We start from the raw sequence: 18,424 nt of genomic DNA on the forward strand, positions 1-18,424 counted from the left end.
TCCGAACTACCAATACTACGCCAAAAACCTATATTCTCTTTTAATCGACTCCTCACAAAAATGTTAGCTTGACCCTGTTCATATTCAAAATAGTCTTCTGTAAATAAATTGTCACAAGAAGTATTATACTTATCTTGTATGACCACCTGCTCCTCCGCCTTTACTGCTGGTCTTTGGACAGTCCCTCCGGAAGTGGTTGAAGTCCCCACACGCGAAACAGGCCACATATTAAGTGTGTTGTTGGCCCCGAAAAAGCTGGTTACCATTACCATCCCCAAACCGGACATTAACACCACCAGCTCCATAAACCTGACTCGCCGAACCCGCTGCATGACTTGGACCAGTATATCCGTACCTTTTACACTGCTTGCTCTGAAATAGATCCTTTTTATTTTTCTGTCTCTCCTTCAATCGTTTCACCGCTTTTCCTTCCGCCCGTGCAATCTTCCAGTCATCATCCGAATCACTGACCAATGGGTTGGCTACATATTCCTTGACAGTGTCCCAACTAGCGTCAGACGAATCCGCAATTTTGATTAATTTGTTCCGTTTATTTAATTTCCCAACAGCTTGAGTGACTAACTCCTCACAATACTCCAATTTCCCGACCGATAAAGCCCACAAAACTTGATTCAAATCTTCCAACACGTCAGTATTAAAGGAATATAGCTGTTTGTTGCCGTCACGCCTCCATACAATGGCTTTCTCTTCCTTTAACTTTTTTATTTCCTTGGAAACATCTTTACTAGACTCTACATTCGACAGTCTTAAATCAACGTATTCCCTAAATTCATTCTTTTGCTTCTTGAACTGTTTTAAGATATCATTTAGTGTCACACTTTGTTCTTCTTCCATTTCGCAATGCACAAAAAATAAAAAATCTCCACCTCCGTGCGCCCCTACCTGTGCCGCCTGAATGACACGTACAGGTACACGCGACAGTACGGTCCTAGTCTTGATTTGCACGTGCAAATCATACACATAGCGCCCCCTATAGGCGACTCATGCCACAGAGAAAATAATTTCATCCTAATTCCAACTCGTCAAACGGTTGAAATTATATATATATTTCACAAGCTTTTAACAAAACATCGACACATACACATGGACCGATGTATCATGATCATATTCTTATTCTTGAAAGCAATGCATCATCATGATCAGGTGGTGGTTTGGTGGCACAGTTGTAACACTTGTCTTTCACCTAGCAGTCAGGGGTTCGATTCCCTGCACACGCAATCATACAACATGAAGACAAGAAAAACAAACAAAAGACGACAAGATAAGGTACCCGCACAATCATATATATATTAATATTACAACAAGTTTAATTTCCATTTTATTATGAAGTTGGGGGACATATTGTGTTTGCTCCGTTTCTTCTTCTTCTTATTATTATTATTTATATTATTCTTATTTCTTCCACGTTCTTCTGCTGGCCAAATTTTAGATATTGTCTGATTTTCATGAAAATTGGTATATATGTATTAGGTGGCACTAGGCGCAAAATGGCGTAGTCCATTTTTCATTCAGCCATCGATCAGTCATCTGTGTGGTCAGCTGTGGTCTAATTTGGGGATTTTAGATATTGTCTGATTTTCATGATAATTGGTATATATGTATTAGGTGGCACTATAGGAGCATAGTGGCGTAGTCCATGTTTGGCATGACTGCAGGTCTGATTATTGTGATCATTTACTGCTGAAGGGGTCGTTTGGGGGACACTTGTAATGGTCCCCATTACAATGAGTACTTGTTATCTTTAGTTGTTCCATACAAAGTACATGTATTGAATTGAGAACTTCTGCTGAGTACTAGGTTGATGCCTGTACACAGTTTAGAGTAATGGGTAATTACCTTGAAAGGTTTAAGAGGACTGGTCTGAAAAAAATGAACTTTATAGTTCCGCCTATCTGTTTCCATGGTAATAGAAAATAGTACAAACCAGATATTGTTCTAATGGGTAGTACATTATGTATATCGAAAGAGTATGAAATCTGTATAATCTTTTAAACGTGTTCGTGTCTTGGTGCCAAGACATCAGCTATTACAGTTACTTTAGTCATTAATCAACTTGAAGGCGTATTCCAGTAGGTGTTCATTATGTACTAAAAATTCTGCAAATTCGACGAAGACTTCTTAAAATTCAACAAGATGTGAAAATAAATTCGTACCTTTGTGGATATTATAGTGGTCCTTCGCTGGTCTTAACGTGACATTGTTGTGACGTTCTGCTCCCTGCGCTGGATCATCAACAGCTGGTCTAACTGATGCCGATTGACTTTGTTCCAAGGAAATATGCATTACGTCATGCACAGTAATATTGATATAGGCAACTTGAATAAGTCACCTTTGCATTTGTATCGGAGCATGTCGACATTGCATCAAGTCGTTTGTCGTGTAACTATACTAATGTCGAGATATTTTACATCGACATGTTGAGATTTTGGAAGGCAAAGTCATAAAATACAAGTCGCTAAGTCATGAAATATCTCGCCATGTCGTGTTTTTTTAGTCGTCTAGACTATATTTTATCACAACAAAAGTAGGTCCAAATACGTTTCCATAAAATACAGACAGCCTTGCGTGCAATCAGCAGGCCACTATTTAACTTGTGTGTTAATATAGAAGGGCATCAAAAAGCACTATATCACAGATATATCAGATTCCAAGAAATGTTAGCCATTTCGACTTTTCGTGTTGCTACTAAAAAAACCTGCCTTAAATTTCATTATGCGAAAATGCAAAAAGGCGATATAGTGAACCCGAAAAGGCGTTGTGGTAAAGTTGTAAAAAATGTCGCCTTTTCACGTTACTTTTATCGTCTTTTCGCCTTTTAGGTTTTTTTTATCATAACCAACGCGAAAACTCGCCGAACTTCACCTTTTCGTGTTGTAAAATGAAAAGACGATGTTCGATGTGGATTAATAACGTGATCTTCGGCAGGTTTTAAAGCGACTTTAATGTTAAAAAGACACTACGAGAAAACGATATAAAACGCTCTATTTTCCAATAGTATATTACAAAACTAAGACTTTATGTTAATTACTAAAATTAAAAGTCACTGCAACCATTTTTATTGATATCTAAAAAATCAAAGATAACATTGCGGTCTTGATCTAATTCATACATTAACGCTGGTAACCCTGATGCTGCGCATGCGTATAAGTCTAGAAAGAAGCAATATGGAGGACGCAAATACGAAAAGGCGATGAGGACCTAAAAGTTACCTTACAGAAAGTGCCAGAAAGCGTAAATGGAAGGAGTCATGCCAGAAAGGAGGACAGTCAAGAATTTATATTAGACAGGAGATCAATAGATTGCGAAGGATGAAGGAGGATGTTGGACTGAATACGGATGCGGAATTCGGTAAGCTGCTGCTTGACTGGTTAGCTTAACGTTAGCTCTATAATTATAATGTATCCGCCTGTCATTGATAATAATCCAATATCCAGAGTTTGACGCGTGAATATGTTATGAACAACACTACTAAAACTGTTATCTGATAAATGTTGAATGAAAATAGTTGTGTTATTCGCTTGAATTTACTGTCAACAACGTGTGTGTATTATTGACTGCAAGGTGGGGCCCAATTAGGGGTATTTGTTCTAAGTGTAAAAATATGACGGTACTGGTGTTACTGTAAGAATAACAAACGCGAAGATATACATTAAGGTTGGTGGTCGAATTCACTAAGTCACATTTTTGCGTAATAAATTTAAGGCGAAAACCCACCGATTGGCGTGTTTTCGCCCAATGGGAAAATGCGAAATGGTAGAATTCAGCTAGAATACCTTCCAAAACCATTTCAGGTTATTAATCTGCTTCTTGCAGCTCTTAAAACTCGTCAGGTCAGATATTCCTTAGGCTAAACTCCTGCTGGGTGACCGATTTTCGCCCCCAATATGTCAATACACTTATATAATTTTCCAATCCAGTTACTAGCCTCACTGTCAAATATATATTTTGGCCTTGTTGATGATGTACCGAGTGACCTGTACCATACATTAGTGAAGGTGTCAGAGGGCAGCAATGATCAAACAAGTCGGTGTCATTCACATCAAATTCGTACTAAACAATCGGCAGAATACATCTGCTATCAAGACATTTCATTCTCGTACACCGTCGACTGTCAAGGTTACACTATACCATCTCTACTGACAAACTTAAATGTCACAAGTTAACAAATTGATCACACATTTCTCATTCACACATTCGAAAGGTCGTTAAATAATTATGCCGTTTCGCCATAGGATGCACCTGTTCAATTCACTTGAAATGTATCTCTATACAAGACGGGCGGATATATGTCTCGTCTCGAGGACCATGAATTTCACAATAATTTTCAAATTATTAGTAAATTTGTATTTGTAATAACATGGGAAATTGTATTAAAACTGTAAAGTAACTGAAGTGAAGACAGAATCAAGGCATTTTCTTAATCACATCCTTGGTTTATTTATTTCACAACCAAGTCACCAGTAAATCACATTTAAATAATCAAAAGTCACGATCATATGTGTACATAAAAATATAATGCTAGTTTATAACTAATATTTTGTAATATGCATGATTATATAACGTTTATCTTAAAAGTCAATCATAATATCATTGTAATTACTGGAAAGATATCAAAAAATATTTTTTTATTGAATGTTTCTCATAAAAACATTTATATACAAAGTCACTATATTGAAGACCTCGTTGTGATGCTGATGATATATGTAATGAAAAAATGATATGACAGCTCAAAAAGGCATTATATCGAGGTTCTACTGAATAGGAACATATGACATTATATCGAGGTTCTACTGAATAGGAACATATGACATTATATCGAGGTTCTACTGAATATAAGGCATTATATCGAGGTCAATATACTGAATAGGAAACAAAACATGACTGATATATGTGTGTCGAGGTTCTACTAAAAAGTGTCTTTAAAGACAGATATTACATGAATTAAACGAATAAATATTTCCTTAACTTTACGCAAGAATTCTAAACAGAACCATAGGTAGATATTTGATATCTATATAGAATAAGGAATAAAGCTGCCCATTCTTTGTAGACGGTACCTCATATCATCTGATCTGTAGAAGATATCTTGTAGACAGTATATCCTAAGGTGGATCTGTAGAAGACAGCTTGTAGACAGTACATCCTAAGATGGATCTGTAGAAGACATCTTGTAGACAGTACATCTTAAGATGGATCTGTAGAAGACAGCTTGTAGACAGTACATCCTAAGGTGGATCTGTAGAAGACAGCTTGTAGACAGTACATCCTAAGGTGGATCTGTAGAAGACAGCTTGTAGACAGTACATCCTAAGATGGATCTGTAGAAGACAGCTTGTAGACAGTACATCCTAAGGTGGATCTGTAGAAGACAGCTTGTAGACAATACATCCTAAGGTGGATATGTAGAAGACATCTTGTAGACAGTACATCCTAAGGTGGATCTGTAGAAGATATCTTGTAGACAGTACATCCTAAGGTGGACCTGTAGATGATGTCTTGTAGACAGTACATCCTAAGGTGGATCTGTAGACAGTACATCCTAAGGTGGATTTGTAGAAGATATCTTGTAAACAGTACATCCTAAGTTGGATCTTGTAGACAGTACATCCTAAGGTGGATCTGTAGAAGATATCTTGTAAACAGTACATCCTAAGGTGGATCTGTAGACAGTACATCCTAAGGTGGATCTGTAGAAGATATCTTGTAAACAGTACATCCTAAGGTGGATCTGTAGACAGTACATCCTAAGGTGGATCTGTAGAAGACAGCTTGTAGACAGTACATCCTAAGATGGATCTGTAGAAGACATCTTGTAGACAGTACATCCTAAGGTGGATCTGTAGAAGACAGCTTGTAGACAGTACATCCTAAGGTGGATCTGTAGAAGACAGTTTGTAGACGTAATATCATAAGGTGATCTGTAGAAGACATCTTGTAGACGGTATATATTAAAGTTGATCTACATTTTGCAGACGGTGTATCATAAGGTTTGTCCCATTTTAACTTGAAGTGGTAAATCCCATCTCTTCTAGTATGCCTTTAGGTTCTTCAGATTCCTGAAATAACAGAAGACAAACATTCTCTTTAGCACAAATAATTTGATTATATTTTCGCCCCTTCTCATCTGTCATACCATCGGACAGAGTGAGACAAGGGGAAGTAACTCTGGTTGACCAGAATGTTCAAAGAGAGCTGTGCAGATCATTAGAAAACAGTTCTAGCATAACATGAGAGAATCGAATATTATAGAAGATACACACTTACTTCAAACGAAAAAATGAAAAAAAAAACCATCAACAAACCTTTTACAAAGTTCCAAGGTTTACAAATACCTGTAAATCTGAAAGGCTTATGAGACCCAGGTATTTAGTCATGACCTCGTTGTATCAGAATCATGATTTCACTGTAAACAGGGTCATGACCTTGTTGTAATTAGTCATGACCCCAGAGTGATTTGGGTCATGGCCTTTGTTAAACATTTTTTTCTGTAGATATATCAGGAAATTTATCTTAATTCCTCAAAAAGCTTCCATTGTGTTTGTGTGTGTATATAGGAAATCACACTTTTAAACGACTTCAGTCAAGGTGTTACGGAAGGAAACACACAACACTATTTCTAGCATCTACTGATGGTAAATTCCCCCGCTGCTCAAGTTGTTTTCACTTCCTCACTGACCGTTTAAGTAAAATTTGAGAAAAACTTCACACTTCCTATGACATTGACAAAATTTTAGAAATGAACCATTGATTGTTGTTTGTATTTTATGTGTGCCGCATTGTCTGGTACTCAGGAATAAGTTTAGAAAGCATACAGGTTATAACATGTTATTGTAAATGATTAACAGAATTAGATAGAAGTCAACAAAGGAGATCTGTGTTAATAATGAAGAAGATAATTGGAATATCTAGGAATACAAATGTACACAAGGAGGGATAACCAGCATGGAATATGTAACGTTAACAGTATCAGATATACAAAGTCATAGATTTAATATAATTAAAGTCGAGGAAAACAAGAGTAAAAGACGAACAATATAGACCATGAAATACTGCAACATTGTTTTTCATTGGTTCATTTTTTAAAACCGATCAAAAGTTTACATAAACATTATTTCGCACGAAAATACACTATCATTTTCTTTGTTAGTTCGAGTTTTCGACATTTCATTTAACACTCCAAAATAGCAAAAATAGAATCCTTGGAGAAAAACAACCTTGACAGTATGTGGTAGTAGCAGTAATGATGAGTAATATATAGGATCATCACAATAGCCTAGGTCTGGCATCAGAGGAGGAACACAAGGAACCTATCCAAACAGTATAACCTATAAGAAATTAAAAAACTAGATCATTATTATGTCCGTATAGAATATTGTTCTTTCATATAATTTCTTTCGCATAATTGACGTGTTTTTCAGTAAATATGTTCATGAATATTTTTTTGTGTATTATACTAGTGTAATGTAACCTATTTGACGTCAGTAGATACCGTTATGATGTCATACTGAAGACCATCGATATGGAGTGAAGAAGACTTCAAGAATGACACAGGGAAACCATGTTTACTGTTATGTGATAAATAGATTCTTCGATTCGTTTCTGTTTCATACGCAAATTGATAACAACATTTGCTTTACATGCTGGATATCACTTTCTGGTTCCTTGAAGTAATTGTATTCCACAAACATCCGTTACTACAGTCAGGTTACATTTAGCAACTTGTTCCCCAAACACAATTGCGACAAATAAATCTATGTCAAATAACTATGAAGGTCATGACGATTGCGGAGTGTTGATGTAATCCTTCGAACTTTAAACATAATATTTTCTAGTAAGAAAAAAAAAAACATATTGTATATGATCTTTCTTCAGATAGTCGTGGTCAATTTAGCCGATAATCAATATTTCTGGTCAATTTCTACAGATTAGGAATAGGAATAAGTTGATGAATTGTGATTCTATCAACTGTTTAAATTCAATGCCAGCGTAATTTATCAAGCCCCTACACATTCTACGATGGACTGACAGTGTTTAGTCCAGAGATTGGCCGAAGTAATCACTCGATCTACTAAACAATAAAAATTTGGACCTTTTCTCACAAAGCTGACAATGTCAATTTGTTCCACACAGAAATGTTTCATAGAAGGCCAGCCATTAATCCTTGAGTTCTCCTAGCCAGATACTTGTGTTTCTAACCTATTCACATGTTTGATTCTTGCATGTCTGAAAGAAGGTCAAGGTCATAAACTTGAACAGAAGAGTCATTCACCTCAACTACAGACTATTCAGGAGAAAGCAGTTGAGGTGTGATGTGGTGATAAGCTACAGTTGAGGTGTGGAGGTGTGATGCGGTGATAGGCTACAGTTGAGGTGTGATGTGGTGATAGGCTACAGTTGAGGTGTGATGTGGTGATAGGCTACAGTTGAGGTGTGACGTGGTGATAGGCTACAGTTGAGGTGTGATGTGGTGATAGGCTACAGTTGAGGTGTGGATGTGTGATGTGGTGATAGGCTACAGTTGAGGTGTGATGCGGTGATAGGCTACAGTTGAGGTGTGATGTGGTGATAGGCTACAGTTGAGGTGTGATGTGGTGATAGGCTACAGTTGAGGTGTGGAGGTGTGATGTGGTGATAGGCTACAGTTGAGGTGTGATGCGGTGATAGGCTACAGTTGAGGTGTGATGTGGTGATAGGCTACAGTTGAGGTGTGATGCGGTGATAGGCTACAGTTGAGGTGTGGAGGTGTGATGTGGTGATAGGCTACAGTTGAGGTGTGACGTGGTGATAAGCTACAGTTGAGGTGTGATGTGGTGATAGGCTACAGTTGAGGTGTGACGTGGTGATAGGCTACAGTTGAGGTGTGATGTGGTAATAAGCTACAGTTGATGTGTGGAGGTGTGACGTGGTGATAGGCTACAGTTGAGGTGTGATGTGGTGATAGGCTACAGTTGAGGTGTGACATGGTGATAGGCTACAGTTGAGGTGTGATGCGGTGATAGGCTACAGTTGAGGTGTGACGTGGTGATAGGCTACAGTTGAGGTGTGACGTGGTGATAGGCTACAGTTGAGGTGTGACGTGGTAATAAGCTACAGTTGATGTGTGGAGGTGTGACGTGGTGATAGGCTACAGTTGAGGTGTGACGTGGTGATAGGCTACAGTTGAGGTGTGACGTGGTGATAGGCTACAGTTGAGGTGTGACGTGGTGATAGGCTACAGTTGAGGTGTGACGTGGTGATAGGCTACAGTTGAGGTGTGACGTGGTGATAGGCTACAGTTGAGGTGTGACGTGGTGATAGGCTACAGTTGAGGTGTGACGTGGTGATAGGCTACAGTTGAGGTGTGACGTGGTGATAGGCTACAGTTGAGGTGTGACGTGGTGATAGGCTACAGTTGAGGTGTGACGTGGTGATAGGCTACAGTTGAGGTGTGACGTGGTGATAGGCTACAGTTGAGGTGTGACGTGGTGATAGGCTACAGTTGAGGTGTGACGTGGTGATAGGCTACAGTTGAGGTGTGGAGGTGTGATGTGGTGATAGGCTACAGTTGAGGTGTGACGTGGTGATAGGCTACAGTTGAGGTGTGACGTGGTGATAGGCTACAGTTGAGGTGTGACGTGGTGATAGGCTACAGTTGAGGTGTGATGTGGTGATAGGCTACAGTTGAGGTGTGGAGGTGTGATGTGGTGATAGGCTACAGTTGAGGTGTGACGTGGTGATAGGCTACAGTTGAGGTGTGACGTGGTGATAGGCGTGGTGATAGGCTACAGTTGAGGTGTGACGTGGTGATAAGCTACAGTTGAGTTGTGATGTGGTGATAGGCTACAGTTGAGGTGTGATGTGGTGATAGGCTACAGTTGAGGTGTGACGTGGTGATAGGCTACAGTTGAGGTGTGACGTGGTGATAGGCTACAGTTGAGGTGTGATGTGTGATGTGGTGATAGGCTACAGTGGTGAGGTGTGAGGTGTGTGGTGATAGGCTACAGTTGAGGTGTGACGTGGTGATAGGCTACAGTTGAGGTGTGACGTGGTGATAGGCTACAGTTGAGGTGTGATGTGGTGATAGGCTACAGTTGAGGTGTGATGTGGTGATAGGCTACAGTTGAGGTGTGACGTGGTGATAGGCTACAGTTGAGGTGTGACGTGGTGATAGGCTACAGTTGAGGTGTGACGTGGTGATAGGCTACAGTTGAGGTGTGATGCGGTGATAGGCTACAGTTGAGGTGTGACGTGGTGATAGGCTACAGTTGAGGTGTGATGTGGTGATAGGCTACAGTTGAGGTGTGATGTGGTGATAGGCTACAGTTGAGGTGTGACGTGGTGATAGGCTACAGTTGAGGTGTGACGTGGTGATAGGCTACAGTTAAGACAAGGATGCTGATTCATAGTATATTTTCATCACTTGACATTTGGAAAGATGCTCTAAAATGTCTTTGTACTTCTTGTTATAGTAGAAATATTCCAAACTCCTCTTTAAGATAAAAGGTTTCTTTCCAAAAGAAGTTTAAGAGGTGACAAAGATTTGTGCTGTTATTAATCTGACTCCTGATTATATCAACATCCTCTTAAATTCAATCCGTGAGTATTCTGACAATCTGACTAATCAAAGTCCTGATTATATCAACATCCTCTTAAATCTAATTCCTAAATATTCTGACAACCTGACAAAACTGACTCCTGATTATATCAACATCCTTTTAAATTGAAATCTGAGTATTCCGATGTCCTGTCTAATCTGACTACTGACCATGTCTTTTCTGACTCTTGAGAATTTCATTCTGACATCCTTTCTGGGATATTTTGTATTCCTAAAAATATCTGTCACCACTAACATTTATCTTACTTGCCATTGATAATTCTGTCATATCTTATCCCCTACATAATTCAAATTATTCAATATCTGTTTATTCTGAAACCCTTCTCAAGTAGGCTGACACATTCCAAACACATTGTTAAAAACGATTGTTTCTGAGAATGTTCAAGGTTTTAACACAAAATTGAAGTGAAAATATTTTTCCACAAAAGTCAGGAAAAGTCTGATGAATTTCTTTATCATTTGTGATAAGGTACCTTTTTGTTTTACAATTTCATTCCCTCCCCAGACTTAACAACATTTGAAGTAAGAGTACTTTTTCCTAGAATACTGAAAAGCATACCGTACAGTTACCAACACACTAGCAAATTCAGAGCAGATTTAATTACTGAAAGGCATAGAGATAGCTTTATGTCTAGCTTTACTAAGTCTGGCATGCATTAGTGTTTTAAATTTCAGAACAACAGTTTAACACAGATCCTACTATATACTTACCTATAGTATCAGTCCGCGTGGCATATATCTGTTACAGGCAAATTCATCATTTCATTGTAAATTTTTATCAATAATGAAAGATATTCTTACTCTTCTTGTACATCCTTAAATCCACTTAAGTTTTGTGAGGAAGGACAACAAAATTCATTTCAAATTTAACCCCTTATAAAGTACACAGATCTACTTAAATTTAAGGACATGTAGTAAATCTTATTTTACGCACATAATCTTTCAACTTATAGAATTATATTGGCCATTTAAACTTGCCAAGAAGAAGAAAAATATACTTGAAAAAAGCCGAGCACTCGAAAGAACTGGTACTGTTCAGACAGGTAACTAAAACCACTAACAAACCCAATAATGCTATTCAAATCCTCAAACTTTCCAGTTTTTAATGCCATGGACATAAGGACAGCATTTAACACCTCAATCTAACCTACTGATGTATGTATTTTTCTGTATTTTAGCTGAGTGTAGGTAAAGGAATGGGAGAATAGATTCTATATATAAGCACATATTAGAGAGCTCACCACTTCCTCAAAAAAAATGGTTGAGGGTGACAACTCACCATCCTCTCAGTACACCATGGTGAAGGGTGACAGCTCACCATCCTCACAGTACACTATGGTGAAGGGTGACAACTCACCATCCTCTCAGTACATCATGGTGGAGGGTGACAGCTCACCATCCTCTCAGTACACCATGGTGAAGGGTGACAACTCACCATCCTCTCAGTACATCATGGTGGAGGGTGACAGCTCACCATCCTCTCAGTACACCATGGTGAAGGGTGACAGCTCACCATCCTCACAGTACACTATGGTAGAGGGCGACAACTCGCCATCCTCTCAGTACATCATGGTGGAGGGTGACAACTGACCATCCTCTCAGTACACCATGGTGAAGGGTGACAACTCACCATCCTCTCAGTACACCATGGTGAAGGGTGACAACTCACCATCCTCTCAGTACATCATGGTGGAGGGTGACAGCTCACCATCCTCTCAGTACACCATGGTGAAGGGTGACAACTCACCATCCTCTCAGTACACCATGGTGGAGGGTGACAGCTCACCATCCTCTCAGTACACCATGGTGGAGGGTGACAGCTCACCATCCTCTCAGTACACCATGGTGAAGGGTGACAGCTCACCATCCTCTCAGTACACCATGGTGAAGGGTGACAACTCACCATCCTCTCAGTACACCATGGTGAAGGGTGACAGCTCACCATCCTCTCAGTACACCATGGTGGAGGGTGACAGCTCACCATCCTCTCAGTACACCATGGTAGAGGGCGACAGCTGACCATCCTCTCAGTACACCATGGTGGAGGGTGACAACTGACCATCCCCTCAGTACACCATGGTTGAGGGTGACAGCTCACTGTCTTCAGTACACCAAGGTTGAGGGTGAAAGCTCAGTCTTCGGTACACCAAGGTTGAGGGTGACAGCTCACTGTCTTCAGTACACTATGGTAGAGGGTAACAGATCACTGTTTTCAGTACACCAAGGTTGAGGGTGACAGCTCACTGTCTTCAGTACACCATGGTGAAGGGTGACAGCTCACTGTCTTCAGTACACCATGGTAACGGGTGACAGCTCACTGACTTCAGTACACCAAGGTGAAGGGTGACAGATCACTGTCTTCAGTACACCATGGTGAAGGGTGACAGCTCACCATCCCCTCGGTACACCATGGTTGAGGGTGAAAGCTCACTGTCTTCAGTACACCAAGGTTGAGAGTGACAGATCACTGTCTTCAGTACACCGAGGTGAAGGGTGACAGGTCACCGTCTTCAGTACACTATGGTAGAGAGTGACAGCTCACTGTCTTCAGTACACTATGGTAGAAGGTGACAGATCTCTGCCTTCAGTACACCATGGTAGAGAGTAACAGATCTCTGCCTTCAGTACATCATGGTGAAGGGTGACAGATCACCATCCCCTCAGTACACCAAAGTGAAGGGTGACAGATCACTGTCTTCAGGACACCAAGGTGGAGGGTGACAACTCACCATCCTCTCAGTACACCGTGGTGGAGGGTGACAGCTCACTATCCCCTCGGTACACCATGGTGGAGCGTGACAACTCACCATCCTCTCAGTACACCGTGGTGGAGGGTGACAGCTCACTATCCCCTCGGTACACCATGGTGGAGCGTGACAGCTCACCATCCTCTCAGTACACCATGGTGGAGCGTGACAGCTCACCATCCTCTCAGTACACCATGGTAGAGGGTGACAGCTAACCGTCCTCTCAGTACATCATGGTGGAGGGTGACAACTCACCATCCTCTCAGTACACCATGGTGAAGGGTGACAACTTACCATCCTCTCAGTACACCATGGTAGAGGGCGACAGCTCACCATCCTCTCAGTACACCATGGTGGAGGGTGACAACTGACCATCCCCTCAGTACACCATGGTAGAGAGCGACAACTCAGTATCCTCTCGGTACACCATGGTGGGGGGTGACAGCTCACCATCCCCTCGGTACACCATGGTAGAGGGTGACAGATCACTGTCTTCAGTACACCATGGTAGAGGGTGACAGATCACTGTCTTCAGAACACTATGGTTGGGGATGACAGACCACTACATCTGCTGTCAGCATCACAATATCCACAAATAAGTTACTCTATGTGATTTTTATCCATATATTTATTAATGAGATTTCTTCCAATAATATACATGGAATTTTCATAGTACAACAGAAAAGCAAAGACAAAATCATACTCCTTTAATTTTTATCACAAGACACCAATAAACATTACTACCTGTACTTCAGACAAATCTTTTACCACATGATTCTGTAAGCTCAATCACTCTATTTAGGGCAAACATCTCTAGTTTCTTCGGGTTTGAAAATTTAATATGATGGTATTTTTATCTGAATACTTGCACCATTTAATAAATAATTTGCGCTACAATGGAGTTAAATGAACATTTCTATTGAATTCAAAATGTTACAAGAACATGAAATAAGCATGTGAAACAATTTTTTCTACCATTTTTAACAGAAGCATTCTAATTAGCTTTAAAAGCACACTGTCTGGCCATATACTAAAAGGATACTTATCAAATATTCTACATTTTATAACCAAATGAAAGACAAGAAAAGAAATTACTGTTGATAATGAGACAGGATTTACCCCAAATTTGGTATTTTATTGAAAACACAACCTGTGTAGCCCTCAGTTAAGCTTTATTGAAGACTTCTAGCCTTAGACTAAGATAGCCCTATCTAACACAGTGACCAATGTTAAGGTATAGATTTTATTCATTCATAGTAAGAATTTCACTAAACTCCTCTTATACTCCTTGTACATGTAAGAAAAGAACAGTTTTCAGGAAATATTATTGAACTTCGTAAATTTAAGAAACTTAATTCTCAAAAATGCACCAAAACCAAGATTTCAAAAATACTGATTTTTGTCCCGTTTTTTTTTTTTTAATCATCATTTGTGATAAAGTTGGAATTCTAGGGAACATGGATCAAACAAATAACCAACATCCTCCTAATAATAGTGAAGGTCACATGTATGTAGAACCCTTATCCTGAAGGTTTGGGACGAAGTCTAACAGAAATGATAAAATATGTATTTTTAAAATCATCTCAGTCCAATTTTTACATAAATATTGGGCCATTACCAAATACCAGAACTTGAGAACAAATACTGAAAGTTACATTTACACCAACATAAACACAGGCGAGTTCAAAAGCACTTTCACATCTGATGTGTAAAAGTATTCACCTACAACCTCTTCACAAAGGAGGTTTTGGAGACATAATCTCATATTCATGTAAAATATCAAGAACCCTATAATCTGAACATATATCCTCTCCCCTCCAAACTGCTAAACCAAACAATCTTAATTACTAAATATTTATCTGAAATTTTGATCATTGACTCATGTACAAGGCACATGTACAACATTTTCATAAGCACTATGATTCATTTCCTTATACATTCACAAGCAATTTTGTTTTCCTGTGAAAGTATGTATATTTCATCATGTTGATATCATTAAGCCTGGAGGAGAAGTAGTGTTACTATAGTGATTCAGTGTTCATAGGTGCGATTTACTTTATAAAGTAAAATTTGTTATTAATGGAATCTCTAGGGACTTTCAAAGTCAGTTTGTTAATGGCATATAATTCACTTTACATGTACAACATGTTATCTTTGTATTATTTGCTACAGAGAATTATCACATCAATCATTAACAGATACATATTACACACTTGAGTATAAAAATTGAAGCATTGTTTTGTTGCAAGCACTTGACATAACAACTCATGCTACTGTGGATTAAGTTTACAGTCATCAGGACATACGTAACCATACATTACAAAGACATATACTTAACATAGTTCAATTGGAATGCGGCCAAAATGTTTTGACACGTTAACAATAAATAACCCATCTCACTGTATTTATCCAACAATATGCCCTAGATACGAACATGGAATGTCTTAGAGTTGGGGTGCGATTATTTCAGAACGATGAAAAAGCACTAATTATCTTACTGAACAGTTTGATATATGGACTGGCTTATTGCCAGACATGGGCTTATTGATGGATAAATACAGTACTACATGTATTATGTTTTAAGTCACATTTAAACCTCTTTATTATGACATGTAATTATACCATAAAAACTTGTTATAATGCCACTCATGTTTCCACCATTGTCAGATTATCTACATTTTTTCCTCTCATAGATCCATCTTTATGCTTCAGCTTTATAACGCCAAACCTCTTTATAAGATGTCAGTATAGTGTTGTACCATTAACGGCATTATAACAAGGTTTTGCAGTTACAAAATTTGGAGTAAATCAACAATCACAAACCAGTGAATCCCCCCTCCTTTATAGAATTCTACAGTTACCATTAACCTGTAAATACACTAATATATCAGTAAGATGAGAATTCTTACATCAAATAGACAAATCCACCTATTAACTGGGCCTGAACATAGCAGCAACGCACATAGTAATAAATATTATCCTGGATCCTGGCTCAAAATTTTGTTACAACTGTTCAGTTTTAATGCCCATTTATATTTGCTAGAATTACAGGTATTAAAAAAAGAAAAAAGAAAAAGGAACAAGTATTAGAAAATCCTATTGTCCAATAAATACAAATCCTCGATACATCAGTACTTGGGTATCATTAAATCAACATCTTTATTGCTAATTAAATGTAAAAGTTAGGAATAAAATTTTTTGTTTTCCTTTCAGGTTAAAAAAATTGTTATCTTTCAAGATGGCTGCCAGGAATAGTAATACCGAGATGATTTTCTGTAGTTTTTATAATTTCAAATTAAGACACAAACTGTCTTTTGTTGTGTAAGAAAAAATAAACATATCAACATGTCTGCTTGACAACAGTTCCTAAGTCTCACATGAATCATAATTTTATCTCATATTTTCATTTTTTTCAAGCATTTATCAAGAAATTTCCTTTTAAGGTGTAACTAATTAAAAGTTCACAACTTCCTACATTCCAAGGGAAAAAATTCCATAAAATAATCTCTAGAATTTGGTGAAAGTTAAGATAAAAATTCACAGAAAATTTAACTTAAAAGCAATGGAACATTTTTCCTTGGTGTATGAAAAAAGCTAGCAATTTTTATAACAACTTTTAGACATTTTCTCCATATAAAACCATAACAAAAGCATTTTCAATTCACAAAAAATACATTTTACACAGCTCTTGATATTTTCACTTTGAGACAGTGCCAGAAATCAATGAACTTGTTGAAAGCAAACGCTACTTAATATAAAATTTAATAAGAAATTACTGAATTTGTTTATTTTCCTTCCTTGTAAACTAAATAAATCTAAATGACATGTAGATATCTTATCTTTCATTATTTCAATTAACCTCTTAACAACATAAGCTAAACACAACAGTGAAAACTTCTTTTGAAAATCACGGAAAGGATAATCATATTACGGCAGGTAGCAAGTAAAATTTGTTCTACGGGATAGATTTGTCTATTAAAACATGCCCATGCGTATTCATCCAAGGCCATGGTCCTCGAAAAATCCTTGAGGGGTCTCCTCCTACAGAAAAAAAGGAGGCATAACATTGCATTAATTATCATGGAAATGTGTCATCATGCAACATGCTATAATTGTATATTCTCTGTAGAACAGGGCCTTAGCATACCAAAGTCATTATAGGGAGGTAACCTACATACTACAGTCATTATAGGGAGGTAACCTACATACCAAAGTCATTATAGGGAGGTAACCTACATACTACAGTCATTATAGGGAGGTAACCTTCATACTATAGTCATTATAAGGAGGTAACCTACATACTACAGTCTTTAAAGGAAGGTAACATATATACTAGTCATTATAAGGAGGTAACCTACATACAAGTCATTATAGGGAGGTAACCTACATACTACAGTCATTATAGGGAGGTAACCTACATACTATATTCATTATAGGGAGGTAACCTACATACTATAGTCATTATGGGGAGGTAACCTACATACTAGTCATCATAAGGAGGTAACCTACATACTACAGTCATTATAAAGAGGTAACCTACAATTAATCATGATGAGGTAACCTACATACTACAGTCATTAAAAGGAGGTAACCTACATACTAGTCATTATAAGGAGGTAACCTACATACTACAGTCATTATAGGGAGGTAACCTACATACTACAGTCATTATAGGGAGGTAACCTACATACTAATCATCAAGGGAGGTAACCTATTATCTATGCCTCTGTTAAACACTATTCTTCAGTTTATCATCAAAGATAAACACTATTCCTTAGTTTATCATCAGAGATAAAAAATATTCCTCAGTTTATCATCAGAGATAAACACTATTCCTCAGTTTATCATCAGAGATAAACACTATTCCTCAGTTTATCATCAAAGATAAACACTATTCCTAGATCTGTACTGGTGTGAGATTACTTATACAGCTGTACTGGTGTGAGATTACTTATACAGCTGTACTGGTGTGAGATTACTTATACAGCTGTACTGGTGTGAGATTACTTATACAGCTGTACTGGTGTGAGATTACTTATATAACTGTACTGGTGTGAGATTA

At 38.2% G+C, this 18,424-nt stretch overlaps 2 protein-coding genes across 5 annotated transcripts in view; both read right to left on the reverse strand.

The window, feature by feature from the left end:
- LOC132552879 (peptidyl-prolyl cis-trans isomerase) overlaps positions 1–18,424 on the reverse strand; it is a 513,126-nt gene that overhangs the window by 108,439 nt on the left and 386,263 nt on the right. The gene's annotated exons all lie outside the window — the stretch shown is intronic.
- Positions 4,923–18,424, reverse strand: part of LOC132552893 (AP-1 complex subunit sigma-2) — a 40,085-nt gene continuing 26,583 nt past the window's right edge. For 2 of the 4 annotated variants that reach the window (XM_060217087.1, XM_060217088.1), the window contains one exon: positions 4,923–6,077. In XM_060217087.1, coding sequence (XP_060073070.1) covers positions 6,021–6,077 — 57 coding nt within the window. In that variant the 3' untranslated portion in view covers positions 4,923–6,020. Of the gene's footprint in view, positions 6,078–13,972; positions 17,404–18,424 lie in introns of those variants that run through there. The other 2 variants (XM_060217090.1, XM_060217089.1) reach the window with 1 other exon arrangement.

The sequence above is a fragment of the Ylistrum balloti genome, unplaced genomic scaffold (genome assembly GCF_031769215.1).
Source record: "Ylistrum balloti isolate Yb309-2 unplaced genomic scaffold, AGI_CSIRO_Ybal_v1 Utg370284, whole genome shotgun sequence".
NCBI classification, from domain to species: Eukaryota; Metazoa; Mollusca; class Bivalvia; order Pectinida; family Pectinidae; genus Ylistrum; species Ylistrum balloti.